The 22,524-nt window shown below is 43.5% G+C and overlaps 1 protein-coding gene across 2 annotated transcripts in view; it reads right to left on the reverse strand.

The window, feature by feature from the left end:
- Positions 1-22,524, reverse strand: part of AFF3 (ALF transcription elongation factor 3) — a 478,799-nt gene that overhangs the window by 72,313 nt on the left and 383,962 nt on the right. For both annotated transcript variants that reach the window (XM_075852633.1, XM_075852634.1), the window contains exon 8: positions 903-1,065. In XM_075852633.1, the coding sequence (XP_075708748.1) occupies positions 903-1,065 (163 nt within the window). The remainder of the gene's footprint in view (positions 1-902; positions 1,066-22,524) is intronic.

Raw genomic sequence — 22,524 nt, forward strand, 5'->3', positions numbered from 1 at the left:
AGAGATTGCGAACCAGACCCTCTCATCCAACATCAGTGTCTGACCTCACAAATGTTTTTCTAGATGAATGAGAATAAAAATTCCCACGGAAACTCTCCAAATTTTTGTAGAAAGCCCTCCCAAAGAGTGGAAGCTAGGGGGAAGGGGGGACCAACTCCATATTAATGCCTATGGATTTAGAATGGGATGTCATAAAAGCTGCTGTAGGTGGCCCGATACTTTTGTCCATATAGTGTATATGCTCCTCTAGTTCAATTTATTTATTGAAAGATCTACAATCCTTTTAAGTCAGTAGAAAAGAGTCACACTATGTGACCAGCTGCAGACTTAAGAGATTCTCTGTAACCGTAGAAGAGATATTTAACAAGAGGTCGCATTGTGTGTATTCCATACATCTTCAGGGGACATGAGTTTATCATTAAGGGGTGCACGCTAAGGTTTCTTTTAACACTTCCAAGGTAGAAATTATTTAGTATACATAGCAATCTTTTATATATATTCCATTTGTGAAGTTACTATTTTACTGTTACACACAAAATGTTGTAGTCTAAACGTCTAAACTTTTTTCATTTAAACATTCACATTAAATGGATCACTACTAAATACTTGCCAATTGTGTGTATTATTACTACACAGAGCTCTATCTATAACCTCACCGTTTTCTGTAATAAATGGATGAACTCTATTAATCTCCCGCTACATTGAACTGTTATATCAGAATGCAGCCAGAAATCTCATCTCCACCACACTTTAGGAATAGGATCATCAAACATACAGGATACATGCTACCTGCATGTGAACTAGCAGTCTACATATGGCACTTAGAGACTCAAACATTCTCAGTGGATGGGTGTACAAAGACTACCCACGTCTTTATGAGAAAACTCTGGAGAATTGCTTACCTCGGGGCTGGTACATGCAGATGGCTTGCTGCTCTCACTCTCGCTGGAACTACTCTCACTCTCCGAGTCTGATTCAGAGCTGGTGTCAGTTTCACTCGAGCTGCTGCTTGACCCTTTGATGGAGACTCCTGAGGCTCTGTTACTGCATTTCTGAATGTCACCACTAGTGCCAAAGAGGAGAGAGAGAGAAAAAAATATGTTAAACTATACTTAGTGGTTTCAAGAAATGAAATAAAAAGTTACAAAGTTAAGAACCACACGTCTTCCAAAGGTAAACATCACAAGTTGGGTTTTTTATTCCTCATTTTGTGCTATAGCTACGTAGTGACTTTTCGTGCACAGCTTTTTGCTATTGCTGCCATATGTGGAAAGCTTGGCCATATTAATGATCTTCGAAAAGTTTGACAATTGATAGGGATACACTAACTAGCAACCACAGTCTTTTCAATGGGGTTGTCATATAGCGCTTCTCTAACAATCAGTCTGAGGTATTCCCATGACAGAAAATCTATCTATCTATCTATCTATCTATCTATCTATCTATCTATCTATCTATCTATCTATCTATCTATCTATCTATCTATCTATCTAAATAAATTTCTGTTGTCTGATGTCTGTTGCATGTTCTTTATGCACGGCCAAACGACTGGACCAATCTGCATCAAATTTGGCACATAAGTAAATCACGCGCTTCCGAAGGGTCTTAGACCAGTTTTCAGCTCTCTAGGACCTACCGTTCTCGACGTATTCACAAAAGCAAATATGACACCACTTGCTTCCACATCAAGGACCTTCCTCCATATCACATGACCCGTATTAGCCAATAGAAGCTCACAGGTCCTTCATTCTTAGCCTCACTCAAATACACACAGTTTTAGACCAGGTTTCCAGAATAACCAAGCCATTTTTCTTTACTCGACGTGTTACTCGCTGTAAATGAACTGTACCTATACTGGATTTGAGCAATCTCATAAATTGAAACCCTTTCATACCAGTCATGCCTCCAAAAAGGAACCCTGCACTTAGACAAAAGACTCCTGTGGCAAAGAGAATGGCTGCTGCCCGAGCTGCTGAAATCTCTCAACAGAACCAAGCCCGTGGATTTCAGCATTCCCATAAATTGAACCCCTTTCAGACCAGTCATTCCTCCAAAAAGGAACCCTGCACTTGGACTTTATTGGATATGTCGGCTTCATATCAGTAGGAAATGAAATTTTTAACCAAACACACAAACAACAAACAAATGGACAAGTGTAAAGCCGGGTAACTCTGCTATTCTATATTATAAAAGTCAATGTCTGTTTGTCTGTCCCCTATACGCATCCAAACACCTGAACTATTTGATCCCAAATTTGGCACATAGGTACATCGCATGTTCAGGAAGGTTTTCGCAAAGGTCCAAACTTTGCCATTGTTCTCTGTTATCAGCCATTATAGCAAATGTCTGTTTGTCATCCTCTATAGGCATCCAAACACCTGAACTGTTTGACCTCAAATTTGGCACATAGGTACATCGGGTGTTCCGGAAGGTTTTTGTAAATGTCCCAACCTTGCTGTCGCTCTCTGTTATCAGCCATTATCACATGATCACGATCCAATACTATAAAAGTGAATACAGACATTCGCTTTTATAGTAAAGATGTTTTTATCTTGCAGTAGCAGGTAGTGCACTTTACAAGATAATCCTAGATGGGAAGGTACAGTGGAGCGGTTACCCACAGCAACCAATCAGATTACTGATGGCCAGGAGGAAAGATGCATTACTAGCAGTAGAGACTCCTCTTGTCCAGCTGCAAGCTGATCAAATGCGTCATACTCCTGCTCGAGCTGCTGCAACTCCTCAGCAATCTCTGGCTTTCTCAGCAACAGATCAGACAGGTGGCTCTCAGAAGTGCAAAGACTCCTGTCTGAACCAAGGCCAGTCAGCAAGCTGATAGAGCCCATCATGTTCAACGTGCTAATGAGTGGACTTTCATGCATGATGCTGTTTTCAATTATGATCCAACCATAGTATATGGCCAACTGGTAATAAAACTGCCAATGTTGTAAATCAACAGGCTCTGTCACAGTCTTATGACTCCATTTCCTACCAGTTTAGCTGTTAGGTATTTAGGAAGTTAAAATTTAAATAAACAGTGTGTAACTGCTGGGGTATATAGGGCTACTAGCAATTTCCCCAGAAACCAAGAAAATATAAGGGCATGGATTAGACTCCTGGGCACCCTTGGAACAAATCCAATGAACACTCAAACAGACAGACCGACACGTTATACCTGGGCAGCACCGGGTACTTTTTCTAGAGTTAAATAGATATGGGTCCCAGCTGAGGTAACTGCCGCATGTGTGCGTATCTCTCCCTTCACTTTTATGGGAATTATGGAAACAGCTAAGCACGCTTGCTCGTCTGTTTCCATACCTCACATAGAACACCCATTGAATGCATTGCATTTTCTTAGGTTAAATAGTCAGGGTGGATTGGAGTGCTTCATAGTGGAAATATAGCATTTCTAAATAAAGCAAGGTCAAATTGAAAACATGGCTTAATATGCACCGTGAACTGGAGAAGATGGTTGATATTTATTGTTACGACATCTCTATAGATCATGATCTTCTAAAAGCAAAAAACCTTGTTACTCTATAGGCATTGCATGTCCTCACTTAATATTGAAAACTTCACACCAATTTCATAGAAATAAATACCATCCCTGAGGCATGAAGGACGCATTGTTTTACCCCAGAATGGCTGACGCGACTATTTGCCGGTAACACAGTGGCTTTAATCAGCTTTAATGAGGATGTATCATGGAGAATTGTGTACGATATATAAAACTGATTGTATTAAATATCTTTAAGGAGGCTGCTCACGTGTTGTTGGAGGACACATAACCAGCTTCCCTAAAGTCTTTTAATTTCAATACTTTATGGTTTCATCTAATAAACTATAAAACTTTATGACTTTGAAAGCTTGCCAGATAGTCACAAAGAGGTCTACATGGCACAAAAAGCTGGCAGAGTTTACACTGCTTGTAAGAATGTCATTCCAAATCATTTTAATAGACAAACCTCTGTTCTTAAAGGAATCGGAATGATTTCATAACTGCTTGACTGATATCTAAAAAATATGAATCATATCTAACTGTGGATAATATAAGGAATTATATATAATGGACTGTACTTTAAAACAACATAAGTATTATCGCTACTAGTAATAACACTGTTCTTAAGGCCTCATTTACACGAGCGTGTGCGTTTTGCGCGCGCAAAAAACGCTGCGTTTTGCGCGCGTTTGTATGGCGTATGCACTGCGTATACGCAGCCTTGTTGCGTTTTAAACGCGCAAAAGGCATTTGACAGCTCCGTGTGTCATGATGCGCGGCTGCGTGATTTTCACGCAGCCGCCATCATAGAGATGAGGTAGTCGAGGCCCGTCACTGTCCAAGGTGCTGAAAGAGCTAACTCATCGGCAGTAACTCTTTCAGCACCCTCGACAGTGAATGCCGATCACAATATACACCAACCTGTGAATATAAAAAGACTTTCATACTTACCAAGAACTTCCTGCTTCCCCCAGTCCGGGCTCCCGGCCGTTGCCTTGGTGACGCGTCCCTCTCTTGCCATCCGGCCCCACCTCCCAGGATGACGCCGCAGTCCATGAGACCGCTGCAGCCTGTGATTGGCTGCAGCCTGTGCTTGGCCTGTGATTGGCTGCAGCTGTCATTTGGACTGAACTGTCATCCCGGGAGGTCGGACCGGAGTTATCGGTAAGTCAGAACGTCTTTTTTTTTTTACAGGTTCATGGATTTTCGGAGCGGAAGTCACTGTCCATGGTGCTGAACCAGTTTAACGCTTTCAGCACCGTGGACAGTGACTGTCTCCTGACGTCGCGTACCCGAACATTTTTTACCGGTTTCGGTCAAAACGAGTTTGGCCGAACCCGGTGAAGTTCGGTGCTGCTCTCATCTCGAATTTGACACTCCGTTTGGATGTTTGTAAACAGAAAAGCACGTGGTGCTTTTCTGTTTACATTCAGGAGTTTGACAGCTCTTGCGCGAATCACGCAGTTCGCACGGAAGTGCTTCCGTGCGGCATGCGTGGTTTTCACGCACCCATTGACTTCAATGGGTGCGTGAGTGCGCGAAAAACGCACGATTATAGAACATGTCGTGAGTTTTTTTCTGCGCACACGCGCTGAGCGCAATTCACGCATCGTCTAAACAGCCCCATTGACTAATATAGGTGCGTACGACATGCGTGCAAAGCACGCGCGTCGCACGCGCGTATAATACGTTCGTGTAAACGAGGCCTAAAGAAGAGCTCAGTCTAAAACTAAAGGATATTTTTTGGCATAGTCGAAATGTTACATCGGGTTATGTTTCTTCCCCAAGGAATGTCCAGTGTCTGCTTACTTATGTATTAAAAATGTAAATGTCAGGAATGCGCAGAATGTAAACAATTCTCTAGAATTCCAGGGTCAGACTTATGTTGTTCAAAGGTTATTTCTATATATGTGGATTGTCTGTAAAGTACGTAGGCAGTCATTTGATGATATTGGTTGAATTAAAGTCATAGAATGAATATTATGTTTGGTGATTCTATAAAACATCCACTTTCTGTAGCATTTGTTTACGTCCGTTTATAGTGAGGGCGAGCGCCCTAACCAAGGAATTAAAGGGGCTCGCCAAGTTCCGAAAATTCTTTGCTAATGGCTCAAAATGAGATAAACTAACATAAGGAGAAATACCCACCTATCCCCCCTCCCCCCGGCTATCTTTAGAGGGCTCAGTTGTCATGTGTTGTATTTCTGACATTATGCCAGAAATAGGATTCGTCACCGCCGAGCCCCCTGATTGGTTGTAGCTGTCACATACTACGTGGATGTAAACAATCAGCAGGAGTGCTGGGGGAGCGTCAGCGCTGGATCGCCGGGGGAAAGAATAGGTGAGTACTACTTTTTTTGTTAATTTTCAGCCATTAACAAAAAAGTTTTGGAACCCAGATAACTCCTTTAACCTGATGTCATAATTTCATAATAGGAACAATACTTTATATAATAAGTGAAAAAATCCATTTATTAAAAAATTAAAAAAATCTGATTTACAATTTTGCTGCTCTTGAATGTCTCAGTAACCCTTCTACAAATGTTAATTGAAAGCACAGTTCTGTAACCTGCATATCACTTGCCGTGTGTAGAGCAGTGTCTATGTAAATACTCCAGATTCATCACTTACACAAGAATTCTAACCCAACAAATGTGTACATTAGAGACTATGTGGAATGTCACAGGAAACCTGTGTGCAGTTTCAGCAGGATACACTTTTAAAGTGATGAAAACCCACAAAAAAATCTGTGTTTAATTAAACCTAGACCAGGGAAATATTTTATTATTGTATTTATTTAGTTATATGTATTGTGCCAACATATTCTAAGCACTGTGCACATCCTATCTAACATACAGTAGGCTAGGGACAATTTTATGGCTAAGCAACTGACCTATCAGTATGTCTTTGGAGGGTGGGAGAAAATTGGAAACACATGCAAGCCCAAGGAAATCATGGAAATTCTAAATAGAATATAAATGATAAATTATTAGTCATCATAACCCCAGAATCATCTCTCACTGCGTAATAAAGCCTCTGCTCACAAGGAACATACAATTTGACGTATTTTAAGTGGGTTTCCCCAAAAGCACCTTGAGTGATGCTGACAGGCAGGGCCCTACTCAAGTTGTGCCACCTACATGACAAATTCTTTTGAGCCGTCTCAACAGTGAACAGCGTCCTAAACTCCAGATCAAGGGGTTGTACAGTATAGCGGTGGCACACCTAGTGCGCACTAGTTTAAAGGTAAAGTGTCAACTATATTGTTTTTCCTAAATAAAACCAGATAGTGAAAAAAAAATTCTGATCTGTTTTTATTTTTTGATTGCAGATTTTTTTAGTTTATTTTCTGTCCATGATTATGAGGGCAGCCATCTTGCCTAAGCTGTGGTAACATTATTTAAAGATACGTTTCACAGCAGCCACCATTGACCATAGGAGCCTGTGAACAGGAGAGGACCTATTGATTTCTATAGGAGAAGCATCCTCTATTACCTGTGTAGAGGTCATTATGCAGGAAGGGGGAGGAGGGGAGCTGTGTCCTTCACATATTGTCAATGGTGGATCCTGTGCTATCAATATATAGGTGTAACATTTCATTATAATCCTGCCTGTAATGATAATAAGATGACTGCTATGAAGTGATCTTACAAAACAGGAAGTCTCAGTGTATTGTGAGACTCAGTGGCCAGAGTGAAAACTTTTAGGATAATTTTTCAATATAGATAATGACGTGGAAAAAAAAATAAAAAAAAATCAATATATCACTCAAAAACTCTTAAAAAATATGTTTACAATTTGATATAAACAATAGGTCATCAAACTGTGCTGTCACATACACCCACATTAACTTTACTGAATGGTCTTGGGAGTGAATAGACATCACTTCCAGCCAGGATGCGATGTCTATTCGCACTCCCGACACTTCGGTAAAGTTTCTGTGGGACTTACTCACGCTGTGCTGTCATTCACAGCGTGATATCGTGAGATTGCGCTGTGCTGTGATTAAGTCCCACAGTAACGGTAAAGGATTTACCAGACACAGCTTCTGTGTCGACGCCCGTGATTAATCAGCCTGTATCTGCTCTTAGGTCTGATAGAGTGACTCGATCTGCTACCACTCAGGCTGGTAAGCTGAGGAGTGGGAGAACCTATCACAGCCTGGCCAGACGGAGCTAGCTCCTGCCCTCGGTCTACTTATACCTTCATTTCCTGCTTTTCCTTTGCCTGTGATTCTGTCTGGTTTCCTGGCTCTGCTGTTCCTGCTTGTACTATTGACCTCTGCTTCAATTTGACCCTGGCTTTACTGACTACTCTCCTGCTCTGCGTTTGGTACCTCGTACACTCCTGGTTTGACTCGGCTCGTTCACTACCCTTGTTGCTCACGGTGTTGCCATGGGCAACTGCCCCATTTCCCTTTGCTTCTGTGTACCCTTGTCTGTTTGTCTGTCGTGCACTTATTGAGCGTAGGGACCGTCGCCCAGTTGTACGCCATCGCCTAGGATGGGCCATGCAAGTAGGCAGGGACTGAGTGGCGGGTAGATTAGGGCTCACCTGTCTGTCTCCCTACCCCGGCATTATAGTAACTTTACAGAAGTGTCGGGAGTGTGAATAGACATCCCATCCTGGCTGGAGGCAATGTCTATACACTCTCAAGACACTTCAGTAAAGTTAATGTGGGTGTATGTGAAAGCACAGCATGATCTCGCGAGATCACGCTGTGCTGTGAGTACAAATGGGCATGAATGGAGACTGTAACGTCTATGGCTGCGGACCGTCGTTCAGACTTACCATCTGACGGCTCCATTCATGGACGTCTGTGTTCCCGGCGGCATCTCCCTCCAGGGAGATGCCGGCACTCACTTCCGGGTTCTGTGACTGGTTCCCGCAGGGCACGCGCGCCCGCGCGTACACGGCCTTAAAGGGCCAATACGTGTCCAACTCTCTATTATCAGTAATTAGCCCAGAATGCTGCTGGACTATAAAAAGGGCTCTGCCCTCTTGTTCCTTGCCTGAGCGTTTTTGTATACCTAAAGTTTGTCTTGCAAATGGTCTCCCAGTGTTTTCCAGTTCCCAGTGTTACCCGTTCCTGCTGCCTGTACCCTGTATCCCGTGCTATCCTATCTACTGTGGCATCTACAGTGAAAGTAAAGTCGCGTCTTCCGCTGCATCTACTGTGCCATCTACAGTGAGAGTCAAGTCGTGTCTTCCGCTGCATCTACTGTGCCATCTACGGTGAAAGTCAAGTTGTGTCTCCGCTACTGTCTACATTGCCTCAGGTACCCGTTCTGGACTAGAGACATTGTTTTGCACCTAGTTGGCCAGCTGCTATCCCGCTACGCGGTACGGCCCAGTGGGTCCACACTTCGCGCCGTGACAGAGAGAGGTGTATGATACTGATTGGTCAGCGTCATACACTTCTCTTTACAACGCCCACTTGGTCAAAAGTTAAAAAATGCCCAGTTGGGCATTAAGAAACTAATTAGCATAAGTCTAAAATTGTTCATAACTTGCTAAAAAATGATCGTTTTTCAAAATAAAAACCACTGTTATCTAAATTACAGCGCTGATCAGATTACGTAGGAGATAGGGCACTTATAATCTGGTGACAGAGCCTCTATAAGATAACTATACTTGTCTAATGTAAAGACTACACTTCTATGATTTTCAGTAATCAGAGAAAGTTTATTCTGTATGAAACCTGTAAAAGAGTGTCCAAATCACCTGAATGCGTTATTTTTACTACTATACTTTTGTATATATCCTACAGAGCATCATAATAAACGTAGAAGTTTCTTACAGCACAACATCCTTAGATACATCCGCTATCTAAAACCCACTGAAACCACTTATCAAGCATCGTGTTAGGCTGCCAGTGACAGGCATTGACTGTAATCTTCTGTTCCAGGAGTTCCAGCTACATCAGACCGGTCTTTAAAATACAGTGAAAGTGCGTGAAGGGAATGAATAACTTTTGTCACCCTATAATTTCTTTTGACATTTATTTACATTTCCCAAACTGACCACATGGAGTACAGCAAATTTTTCAACTCGATAAATAGAATGTGCTTTGTAATATTTCTGGCACAGAATAGATGGCCTAGAAATGCCTATAAATATTCATGAAAGCCCTCTAATGTCATACCAAATAATACCTTTAAGAATGTGTATAAGTGTTTGGTGTGTATTATATCTTTACAATAAATCTGTAAGCTAAAAATGGCCCACATTATGTGGAGTCTGGGTCTTAGGCCTTATTCACACGAACCAGTTTTGTGCACGTAAAAGACGCAGAGTTTTTCCTGCGTTGCAGTTCCATGTGACATCTGTGTATGGTGCACCCCTTTTTTTTTTACGCGCGTAGGTCATCCGTATGTTATGCGGTTATTACGTCAGCAAAAAAACCTGAAGGAGGTGTTTTTATTTTTTCCTCATTTCTTTAGCAACTTGTGCGTGAAAAACACGGACAGCACGCGGATGACGTCCGTGTTATCTCCGTTTGTTTCACGCACCTATTGACTTCATTGGGTGCGTGATGCGCAAAAAACGCACAAGTATAGGACATGCAGTGAGTTTCACGCAGCGGACACACGCTGTGTGAAAAACACGTCTGAATGGCTCCATTGAATTGCATAGGTCTGTGTGACATCCATTGTATTAACACGGACGTGAAATACGCTCGTGTGAATAAGGCCTTAGGAACAACATTCCTCAAAAGGGGGAGGTCTGTTTAAAGACCCAGCACATTTATAGTCTGAGTGGGGGGTGAGGTAAATAAAAATGCATGTTTATTATCAGTAAACTCATCATTCAAGAGCTTACCGACATATTAGGAACATTTTTAAAATGAAATGTCAGATATCAAGGGCAATAGGAGAATGATTTAGCCCCCAATGTTTTTCACAGACGCCCGAGTGGTGCATGTCATAGATAGAAATAGTGTTTTGTTACATGCTGTTCCGTCCACCAAGCAAAAAACACATAGGCCCACAACTATCAAAAGTGGTGTCATTTTAGCCAATTTCTAAGTTAATGTTTAGCTACTATATGGAAATGTTTTGCGACAAATTTATGTCTGCATTTGTATCACTGCCATTAACTTTCAGGGGGAATTTATTAACGAGCTTACGGCAATTTTGTGGTGTTAAAAAGTTGCAAATTATGGTGCAAATTGCTGTTTTTGGTCAGGTTTAGCGGGAGACCCACTGAAATTGGCGTAAATTATAGCACAAATCTATGCTTGCTCATGGCAAGCATAGATTTGATTTTTCTTGCATCAATGGACAGGCAAAGTTTTTAAATACTTATTAAGAGGCACACGTCTCTTGATAAATTTGACACATTTTCCTGAATCACAGTACAGTTTAAGACTGGCACATGAAATGCCAATCTTAATCATTTCCACCCTTACACTGGCTACAATTACATTACTTTTCTTACACCAGGGCCCGTGGGGAGTAAAGATACAACTTTTTTTGTCGAGCAGCAAGCCGCACCTGCTTTTTACTCCACTTTTACAAACGGACATGCATGGCACAAATGGTTCTAAATTCTGCTGCAAATGGTAAATAAATATGTTGCACAGCAGATTAGACACCATTTTGACGTAAAATGCACCAAAATGGCGCAAAAGCATTGATCAACATGGGTGAATGTCTCAGTTTTTCTATAATTTCTTAATGGCAATAAAAAAAACTAAAAGAACTCCAAACTTTATATTAAAAAAAAGGGGAATAACCACTGTACTGGTAAGTTAGGGGTATGTTCACATACTTAACAAAAAACGGCTGAAAATACGGAGCTGTTTTCAAGGGTAAACAGCTCCGGATTTTCAGCCGTTTTTTACACAACTTGCGTTTTTTGCTGCGTTTTTTTTCTGGCTGTTTTTGGAGCTGTTTTTCTATTGAGTCAATGAAAAACAGCTCCAAAAAAGGCTCAAGAAGTGACATGCACTTCTTTTTAAAAACAGCCACGTAAAAAACACCCCGTGGGAACGGAATGCCGTTTTTCTCATTGAAATCAATGACCAGATGTTTGGAGGTGTCCAGCCCCCGCATTTTTAGCAGTTTATCGTGTGTTTACGGCCCGAAAAACGGCTGAAAATAGGCCATGTCAACATACCCTTAGGGTAAAACAGTAAAGACAAAGTCTGATAGGAGCACAAAATGACATTTTCCAATTTCAAATTACCTTTCCTAGCATCGAAGATATTCTCATTGTAATTCCTTGCAAGTTTTTAGTGGAAGACAACAATAGAAATATTTCTGAGAGCTTCCCTTTGAGCTTTCTGCAAGGTTCATGAACATAAAACATTCATGACTTTCACTGATAGGATGCAGGACTGACAGGGAGAAAAAATAACATCAGCCTGACAGCAGATGACAGGTGATTGATATACAGTAACACTACTCTGCTTGCAGTGTAACCCCATAGACTGGGTCTTTCTGTATCGCCTACAGTTAAAATATGCTCATGTGCCGTTAAATCAAGAGCACAGAAACAGTGCGACAGGTGTCAAGACCCCTCCCCCCATAAAAGCCGGTGTTTCAACATGGTATTTATAAAGATTCCCTCAGCAGTTAAGCGACAAACTCTACATGGCCGCAGCAGATTTGTTTTCATCTACAGGAGCTATTTTTGGTGCCTCTGTCTCGTCTATCCCACATGATATGTGGTACACTTCTGTGCCAAGACATGACTGAAATGTCCCAAAATAACATCATAACGCCACATGAAAAATTTAATTAATAACATTACACATTGACTTATGATCTTAAAGGCGATGTACACCTTTGAAACCATTTTATATATATATATATATATATATATATATAACAAAAAGACAAGAGCATGGAAGCAGCACTCACGAAAAAAAGTGAAGTTTATTCACCCGACAAATGCAACGTTTCACTTCCTCAATGGAAGCATTTTCAAGCAAACAGTGATAGTGTCACACAAGTATAAATACAGAGAACACAGTTCAAAAAACAAGGGTTGTGATTAATAGCAATTTCTACAAAACATATAAAAATCGCACAATGTAACAATGTGACCATGTACAAAAAACATGTGATTAAGAGTCTCATCTGGACATATGGTGTGCTTGGTTTTAACGTTACTTTATTCTTTCATGAGTTATTTACAAGTTTCTGACCACTTATAAAATGTGTTCAAAGTGCTGCCCATTGTGTTGGATTGTCAATGCAACCCTCTTCTCCCACTCTTCACACACTGATAGCAACACCGCAGAAGAAATGCTAGCACAGGCTTCCAGTATCCGTAGTTTCAGTTGCTGCACATCTCTTATCTTCACAGCATAGACAATTGCCTTCAGATAACCCCAAAGATAAAAGTCTAAGGGGGTCAGATCGAGAGACCTAGGGGGCCATTCAACTGGCCCACGACGACCAATCCACTTTCCAGGAAAATGTTCATCTAGGAATGCTCGGACCTGACACCCATAATGTGGTGGTGCACCATCTTGCTGGAAAAACTCAGGGAACGTGCCAGCTTCAGTGCATAAAGAGGGAAACACATCATCATGTAGCAATTGTTGAATGGCCCCCTAGGTCTCCCGATCTGACCCCCTTAGACTTTTATCTTTGGGGTCATCTGAAGGCAATTGTCTATGCTGTGAAGATACGAGATATGCAGCAACTGAAACTACGGATACTGGAAGCCTGTGCTAGCATTTCTTCTGCGGTGTTGCTATCAGTGTGTGAAGAGTGGGAGAAGTAGGTTGCATTGACAATCCAACACAATGGGCAGCACTTTGAACACATTTTGTAAGTGGTCAGAAACTTGTAAATAACTCATGAAAGAATAAAGTAACGTTAAAACCAAGCACACCATTGTTTTTCTTGTGAAATTCTCGATAAGTTTGATGTGTCACATGACCCTCTTCCCATTGAAAAAACTAAAGTTGGATACAAAATGGCCGACTTCAAAATGGCCACCAAGGTCAACACCCAGCTTGAAAAGTTTCCCCCCTCCCATATACTAATGTGCCACAAACATGAAGTTAATATCACCAACCATTCCCATTTTATTTAGGTGTATCCATATAAATGGCCCACCCTGTGTACCTGTAGAAGTGACTTTGTTATATATGTGCTATAATGCCCGTGTAACTTTATCTATGTGGGGGAAACCACAACAGACTGTAGATTAAGGTTAAATAAGCATAAATCCAGTATACGGACTGAAAAAGTCGAATTCCTCATACCACGACACTTTGTGGAGATGGGACATACTGTACGTCAACTCAGGTTTACCATACTTGACAGGGTCCCTCCTTTGAAACGTGGGGGGAGGGGGGAGATAGGGAATTGATCCTAAAAAAACGAGAAGTCTTCTGGATTAATAAATTGAATTCACTACATCCGGGTGGGCTTAATGTTGACTACCCTCTAAATATATTTAAATGATGGGGGCGTGGCCTAGTAGCAGATGTAAGAGGACGTGTGTGGCTAGAGCTCCTGCTGTGTCCATCCTGAAAGTACTGATTATCCCTGATTTACCCGGTAATATTCACCGATCTGGAGGCTGGGAGGCTTAATACAGCTGCAATGACCCGTTCTAAGAAACAAAAAACGCCGCCGGCGAGTCCGGGGCCGAGAAGACAAGATGGCGCCAAGGAGACTGAATGCAGGAACAGGCACATGTGGTCTGAAGCAGCAGACAGGCTGGAGAGATTTGCAAGAACCCCTCGTGCGAGCGGATCTGCAGCAGGCAAGACGCCGGTGGCTGGCAGTGGGAAGGGAGACAGCATGGCCTCGGGCTCCAGATACTCCGTGCTGGGAGGGGACACGGTGAGTGAGGAGGAGGAAGAGCTGGGGAGTCAGCGGCGGGACAGGCGTGTTGAGGAAGATGGAGGCAGAACGCATAGCAGGAGAGACCAGGTGAAGGAGTCTTCCCTCACAGATATATTCGCTGCGGTGAAGCAGAACTCCTTGATCTTATCTATGCTGACCGGGCAGGTGGGAAGCCTGAAGGAGGATATTCTGCTGTTACGCAATGATTTACAGAAAGTGGCAGAAAGAACCACAGTTATTGAGGGGAGAGTGTCTGAAGTGGAAGATGTTCTGCCGGAGCTCAGGCGGGATGTGCAGTCTCAGTCCTTGGAGGTGGTAGCCCTGCAGGCTAAGGCGGATGATTTGGAAAATCAGTTACGCAGAAACAACGTGCGGTTGGTAGGAGTGCCGTAAAAAACGGAGGGCAATAACTAGGATGAGTTTTTTGAAAAATGGCGGCTGGAGCAGTTTGGCCGGGAAGAGCTGTCTCCTTTATATGCTGTTGAAAGAGCGCACAGAGTACCAACCAGACCGGGACCACCGGGGAGGCCCCCGAGACCGGTCTTAGTGAAGCTGTTACACTACAAGGACAGAGATAAGATACTGAGGAAGGCAAGGGAACGGCAGGATATCTCCATCAATGGCGCCAAAATATCCTTTTATCCGGATTTCTCTGCGGAAGTACAGAAGAAGCGGCTGCAATATTGGGACGTAAAGAAACGTCTGAGGAACCTGTCCATACCATACTCCATGATGTATCCGGCTAAATTGCGGGTGGTTGCATTTGGGACTGCTTCATTCTTTGAGAACCCCAGAGAGGCTGCCAGATGGCTGGATAGCAATGAGGCACGGCTGCGGAGACCGGCTGGAGAAGAAGATGCGTGAAAGCCCGCCTGGGCGGTGAAGTCTGGAGCCATGTTGGCGTTTACGGGACTGTAGCACATTATATGTTCTTATGCAGTTCTCCGAAGTGTGTGAACACCCTTGTCTGAAAAACAGCAGGGTGGTATCCCTTTAACAGAGTGGCCGCACTTGATGGCAATGTTATTTTGGGATTGTTACTGGGTACCTAATGTATCTGTAAACTCTGCTGATTGTGTGGGATTGTTTATTACATACGAATAGCAGTGGGAGCCAGTGCTCACTGGAAGTGGTGAGAAAGTTAAATGGTTCAAAGGGAGATGCCAATAGGGCATGTCAAAAGTTCGCACTATGGTGCGTTTCTGCTGGATAGGAGAGACAGTACATGTCGCTCTGACCCTTTTCGGAGGGGAGGTTTTGTTGGGGGGGGAGGGGAGGAGGGAGGGAACGCACGGCCTAATATCTTGACTGGAGCAGGATGGAATAGTAACAAATTTCTCAAAGATATGGCGCCTGATGGGATCGGTTAAATGTCTATCCTGGAATGTCCGGGGAATACGGGAAGCTAGGAAACGACAGGCAATCTTTAACTGGGTTAAACAGCAAAATGCCCGATAGTGGGGCTGCAAGAAACGCATCTGACTAGAGAATCTGTGTCCTTATTGCAGAGAGTGTGGATCGCACATGGGTTTCACTCCTTTCATACGACTTATTCCAGGGGGGTGAGTTTGCTGATACACAGGAGTCTTCCCTTTGTCTGTCACTTGTCTTTCTCTGATGAGGAGGGGAGGTATGTGGGAGTGCACTGTACTATATATCACTGGGAGTGTATTCTAGTAGTGCTGTATATCCCTCCGCCTTATTCTAGCATTGTACTTAAACGAGTTACGGAGAAACTCTCCAGGTGGCCTGAGGTACCGCTAATCGTGATGGGGGATTTTAATGCAGTGATGTCTGAAGGGTTGGATAGGTTTCACAGAGGAGGGGGAGGGCAAAGGGGTGAGCTGACTGCCTTTGGAAGATTAATGGAAGAACTGGGCTTGCTGGATATTTGGAGAGATAAACATCCAGGGGTGAGGCAGTACTCGTGTGCATCGTCCACATTTCAGTCTCTTTCACGAATAGACTTGGTAGCATGCTCAGCTTCAGCAGTACCGTACATAGCTCAAATTGAATACCTACAGAGGGCGTTGTCAGACCACTCTTTGATGGCGGTGACGCTGGATGTGGGTGTAAGGCCTACCAGGAACCCCGGGAATTGGAAGCTGAATGCGTTTTGGCTAAGATTGATGGATGGCGGGGAAATACGGGACTTGATAAAAGAATATTTCAATTTTAATACTGAGTCAGTGCCGCGAGGGGTGTTATGGGACGCCATGAAAGCATGGTTGAGAGGAGTATTCATTCAACATATTAAACGAATAAAAACTAAATCTAGGCAATTGGGAGAAAGTTTAGAGGATCAGGTGACAGAAACAGAAGAGAGACATGTAGAAGAGGGGTCCGAGGAGACACTTAGACATTGGGTGGAGGCACAGACGTTGTTAAAAAATCACCAACTAACAATGGCGGATAATAAACGATTATTCCTAAAACAGAAATATTATGAAGAAGGGGAAACGGCGGGGAGAGTACTCACTAGGATGGCAAAGCCGCATGGGAGTAATAATTTCATTCATGGCCTTAGGGGGGAGGGTGGAGACAGACACGGGGCAAATCTTGCAAATATTTCAGCGGTTTTATACTGACCTATATACATCCAAAGTGCATTACGACACACAGCAATTGGACGAGTACCTGGGAAACATTAATTTGCCTACCTTGGCTGGAGGAGTTGGAACAGGCGATAAGGGATATGGCAAATGAGAAAGCTCCGGGTCCAGATGGGTTACCGGGGGAAATCTATAAGGAATATGGGACGGAATTAGCGCCACAATACCTGAGTACTTTGCAGGATAGCTTTGACAGAGGTAAACTACCAGACTCCCTATATGAGGCGACGATAGTGGTTCTCCCAAAAGAGGTTAAAGACAGTCAATTACCGGAGTCCTACAGACCAATATCCTTGTTGACATCGGATGTCAAGATTTTGGCAAAGATATTGGAGCTGCGGCTGAATAGGGTGGTACAGCATGTTGTGCATGAAGACCAAGCGGGGTTCATGCCCTCCAAATCGACGGCTGTCAACCTCAGGCGGTTGTTTTTAAATCTTCAGGCGACACCGGATGATCAAGGAGGAAGGGCGGTGCTAACGTTAGACGCCGCAAAAGCGTTCGATTGTGTAGAATGGGGGTACCTATGGTGGGTAATAGAAAAGATGGGATTCGGCCCTAACTTCGTGAAATGGGTACAGTTGCTGTATGTGGCCCCTACAGCCCGCATACGGGTGAATGGTGCAATGTCCGAGAGATTTTCATTGGCCCAGGGTACGCGCCAGGGGTGCCCACTGTCACCATTGCTTTTCGCCTTGCCGATAGAGCCACTGACGTGCCTCATAAGACAGAAGGAGCGCATAAGAGGCTTGCATTATGGGGAAATGGAGGAAAAAATTTCACTATATGCAGACGATATTTTAATATATATGACGGACGCTGAGAACACTCTGAAGGTAGCAATGGATACGATCACAAGGTTTGGGGAGTTCTCGGGATTAAATATTAACTGGACCAAGTCTGCTCTGATGCCACTTGACACGGTGAATATTGTAGATACTGGAGGGGGACCCCGGATTCCGATAGTCTCTGAATTTACGTACCTAGGGGTTAAGGTGACGGCTAGGGTCCAAGACTATATGTCTTTGAATGTTTTACCACTGCTGCTCAAGGTGAAACATAAGGTAGATGCCTGGAACAGGCTCCCGCTCTCTGCTCTGGGGAGGACTAATCTAATCAAGATGATCCTTATGCCTCAAGTTTTATATATTCTTCATAACTCCCCAGTATGGATACCTAAGCAATGGTTCAGACGATTGCACAATCTCTTTCGGGATCTGGTCTGGAAAAAAGGGGTTCCAAGGATTAAATTGGAGAAATTGCAATCGCCTAAAGACGAAGGGGGGTAGGGGTCGCGCTGCCAAATGCCTGGATATATTATCTGGCTGCCCAGAGAAAACAGTTTAAGGGGTGGGAGGACACAGAGACATGGGGCTCCAGCGCACGTTTATTGTCATATTTGGGGGGAGGACTCAACCCACTAGAGGGTCTGGAAGCACATACCTTTAAGAGATTGGCAAGGGCTAAACCGACATTACTCCTAATATATAAAATATGGTGGCAATGCAAACAGATCCTGGGAGTGGGAATGTGTACTAAATATACTCCCCTATGGCATAATCCGGTCTTGTGGGAACTATACCAATTAGAGGGCATGCAAAAATGGGAATCGGCAGGGGTTAGGCGATTACAACACCTGTATGATGATAACGTGCTGAGATCATTTCAGCAGTTGAAAGACCTATTTCCACTGGAGCACAATATGTTTTACCAATATTTGCAGATCTGTCATGCCCTACAGGCGCATGTAGTGGACCTGACGGTCTGTGCTCTTGGGGTCCTAGAGTATGTGGGACGGGCTGACACGACCAAAGGCCTGATCTCAATGGAGTACAGGAGCTTACTGTCCAAACACCTGGGAAACCCGATGGTGCTGGTAAAAGCGAAATGGGAACAGGATGTCGGTCCATTGACCGAGGAGGAGTGGGAGGAGATATTAGCGTCCACATGTCACTTATCACTCAGTCTGGCGCAGAGGAGATCACAACTCTTCCTGATACATAGAGTGTACCGCACCCCGTGGGTATTAAAACAGATGGGTATTAGAGCGGATGCTAAATGTCCTAGGTGCACGGAGGAGAAGGCGGACATATTGCATATGTTTTGGTCATGTGAGGCCCTGAGGACCCTATGGGGGGAAATATTGGACCTGATAAAGCAGGTGTATGGTCGGGAATTGGCGGCAGACCCTAAAGTTATGTTGTTGGGAGCAGTGGGAGAATTGGAGAGTGACAGAATGGCAAGTCTGGCAAAATGAATTGCTAAACACTGGCTGGACGCGGAGCCACCAGGGATGAGGGAAATTGTAGGAATGTTGAATTATAATATCCTGATGGAGCATAAGATATATTCGAAAAGGGGCACGGAAGGAAAATTTGATAAACAATGGAGCAGATGGTTGGCCTATCCTGAGGTGCTGTCACCTGAACTGAGTAGATTAAGGGCAAGAGTCGTCTGAGGAACTGGAGGTGATAGAGTTGGGAGCAAAGAAGGGGTGGTGGGGAAACTTGATAAGAGAAATGAGCTCTGGCCAGGAACGGTACTAGAAACAATAGGTGGAGATATGATGGGGGGCTGTGCGGGGGGGGGAGGGGGGATGTTGGGGTTTTTCTGATATGCTGTAACCATTGTATACGATGTTGGAAAATTGAAATGTGAATGTTAATGTGTTATTTCATTTCTGTGTTCGTATCAATAAAATTGGATTGATTTAAAAAAAAAATATATATATATATTTAAATGATGATCTCAGTTGTCATATTTTTGATTTTTATCTGTCATATATATATGGTCTTCTTTTGTTTTAAACCTTACCGCTCCTTGAGGTATTGCCACTTTAAGGCCTCATGCACACGACCGTAAAAACACCCGTTATTGCGGGTCGTTATTACGACCCGCAATAACGGGCTCATAGGCTTCTGTTAGCCACGGGTACCTTCCCGTTTGCTCACGGGAAGGTACCCGTGCCGTTAAAAAAGATAGAACATGCCCTATTTCATGCCGTAATAACGGCACGGGCATCCCATAGAAGTCTATGGGGCTCCCGTAATCATGGGTGGCTGCGTGTGTTCACCCGTGATTACGGGAGCGTTGCGAGGTGAGGCGAGGTCAGGGGACTACCCGGTCTGCAGGCCACAGCCCAGTGGCGTAACTACCGCCGGGACTACAATGAAAACTATGGCAGAGCGGGGAGGTATCTCCCCGCTCTGCCATAAACAAGACATGTATCCCCTATCCTGTAAAAAATAAAAATAAAAGACGTTCATACTTACCGACAACTCTCCAGTCCGGTCTCCCGCCCGTTGCCTTGGTGACGCGTCCCTCTCGACATCCGGGCCGACGTCCTGGATGACGTTTCAGGCCATGTGACCGCTGCAGCCAATCACAGGTCAATCACAGGCTGCAGCGGTCACATGGACTGCCGCGTCATCCAGGGATGTCGGGCTGGATGTGAAGAGAGGGACGCGTCACCAAGACAACGGCCGGTAAGTATGAATTTCTTTAACTTTTATTACAGAAAAGGCTGTCCCTTCTCTCTATCCTGCACTGATAGAGAGAAGGGGCTGCCGATTAGTGCAGTGCTATTTTGCTGCCAAAAACGTGCTCGTAAATACGGGTGGAATACGTGTGACACCGGACCCATATTTACGAGCACGGGTTCGTAAATACTGGTGCAAAACGGGTGGAATACGTGTGACACCGGACCCGTATTTACGCCAGTATTTACGGGTGTGAAAAAATACGGTCGTGTGCATGAGGCCTAACCCTGTGATATTAGTTCAGGATTCATCCGACGTTCTTGAAAGGTCTGTGGTGTTTGGAGTGGAGAACAATAACTATATTGTAACAGATGTATATTTCTTAACTTATTTTATCTTCTTTCTCTTGGTAGAACGATGTCTGATTTATGATTTATATGAACACTCTCCGACTGAACCCAGAAGGACTGAATCCTCGTGGACAATAATTTTTCTGTCTTTATGATTGCTATTAAATAAAATATTGAAGTATTTTTATTTTTTTCGTGTATTCTATAAGGCTGCTTTGACTGGGTACAACTTCAATAAATTTACATATACCTAAATAATTTTTATGTCAGCTGGGATAATTTGGCCCTTTTGAGTCGATGATGTGTGTTCTGCACACAGGGTTTGCTCTGCCTTTTTATGGTACAGGTTCTGCTGCTTAGCTAGAGATCGCGGAATGATCTCCACCATATACCTGTTTGTTGATTATATATCAGTATGTTGGTTGAGTGAGGATTGAGACTTCAGTCTCCCCGCAGGTTTATTTGTGGGGGAACTTTTTGTCTATAGGGACGCAATGCTTTTAATGCAGCTTTTGACCTCTGGGATCTAATATGGATCTTAACCCCTTCCCGCTCCTGGACGTACTATTACGTCATGGCAGCTGTATCGTTCACGCTCCATGACCTAATAGTACGTCTCGGGAGTAACGGCCGTTTCGGCCGTCCTCGCGACACATACAGGAGCTGTGACAGCTGCTGTCTCGTACAGCAGCTGTCACAGCTCCTACAGCGGGGACCGATCGCTGTGTCCCCGCTGATTAACCCCTTAAAAGCCGCGTTCTATAGAGATCGCGGCTTTTTAGGGGTTAAGCTGCCATCGCCGGCCTGCTACGCGGTAGCGGCCGGCGATGGTGACTATGGCAACCGGACACCAAACAATGGCGTCCGGCTATGCCATAGACGGAAGCCTAGTGGGTCCTGACAACGTCAGGACCCACTATGCTTGCTGTCAGTGAGTAGCTGACAGTTCTAATACACTGCACTACGCATGTAGTGCAATGTATTAGAATTGCGATCAGGGCCTCCTGCCCTCAAGTCCCCTAGTGGGACAAAGTAATACAGTAAAAAAAAAGTTAAAAGAAGTTGTGTAAAAATAAGAAAATAAAAGTATTAAAAGTAAAAATCCCCCTTTTTCCCTTATCAGTCATTTATTATAAATAAAAATATATAAACAAACAAATAAACTATACATAATTGGTATCGCCGCGTCCGTTACGGCCTGAACGACAAAATTATTTCGTTATTTATCCCGCACGGTGAACGCCGTAAAAGAAAATAATAATAAACCGAACCACAATCACAATTGTTTGGTCCCTTCACCTCCCAAAAAATTGAATAAAAAGAGATCAAAAAGTCGCATGTACCGAAAAATGGTACTGATCGAAACTACAGTTCGTTACGCAAAAAATAAGTCCTCGCACGGCTTTATTGATTGAAAAATAAAAACGTTATGGCTCTTAGAATAAGGTAACACAAAAAGTGAATGATTGTTTACAAAACGTATTTTATTGTGCAAACGCCATAAGACATAAAAAAAACTATAAACATCTGGTATCGCCGTAATCGTATCGCCCCTCACAATAAAGTGAATATGTCATTTATAGCGCACGGTGCACGCAGTAAAAAAAAAAGAATAAAAAAACAATAGTAGAATTGCTGTTTATTAGTCACCACGCCACCTAAAAATAGAATAAAAACTGATCAAAAAGCCGCATGCACCCCATGAAAACTACAATGAATTCCTCAAGGGGTCTAGTTTCCAAATTGGGGTAACTTTTGGGGGGTTTCCAA

Source organism: Rhinoderma darwinii, chromosome 2, assembly GCF_050947455.1.
Source record: "Rhinoderma darwinii isolate aRhiDar2 chromosome 2, aRhiDar2.hap1, whole genome shotgun sequence".
Classification (NCBI taxonomy): domain Eukaryota; kingdom Metazoa; phylum Chordata; class Amphibia; order Anura; family Rhinodermatidae; genus Rhinoderma; species Rhinoderma darwinii.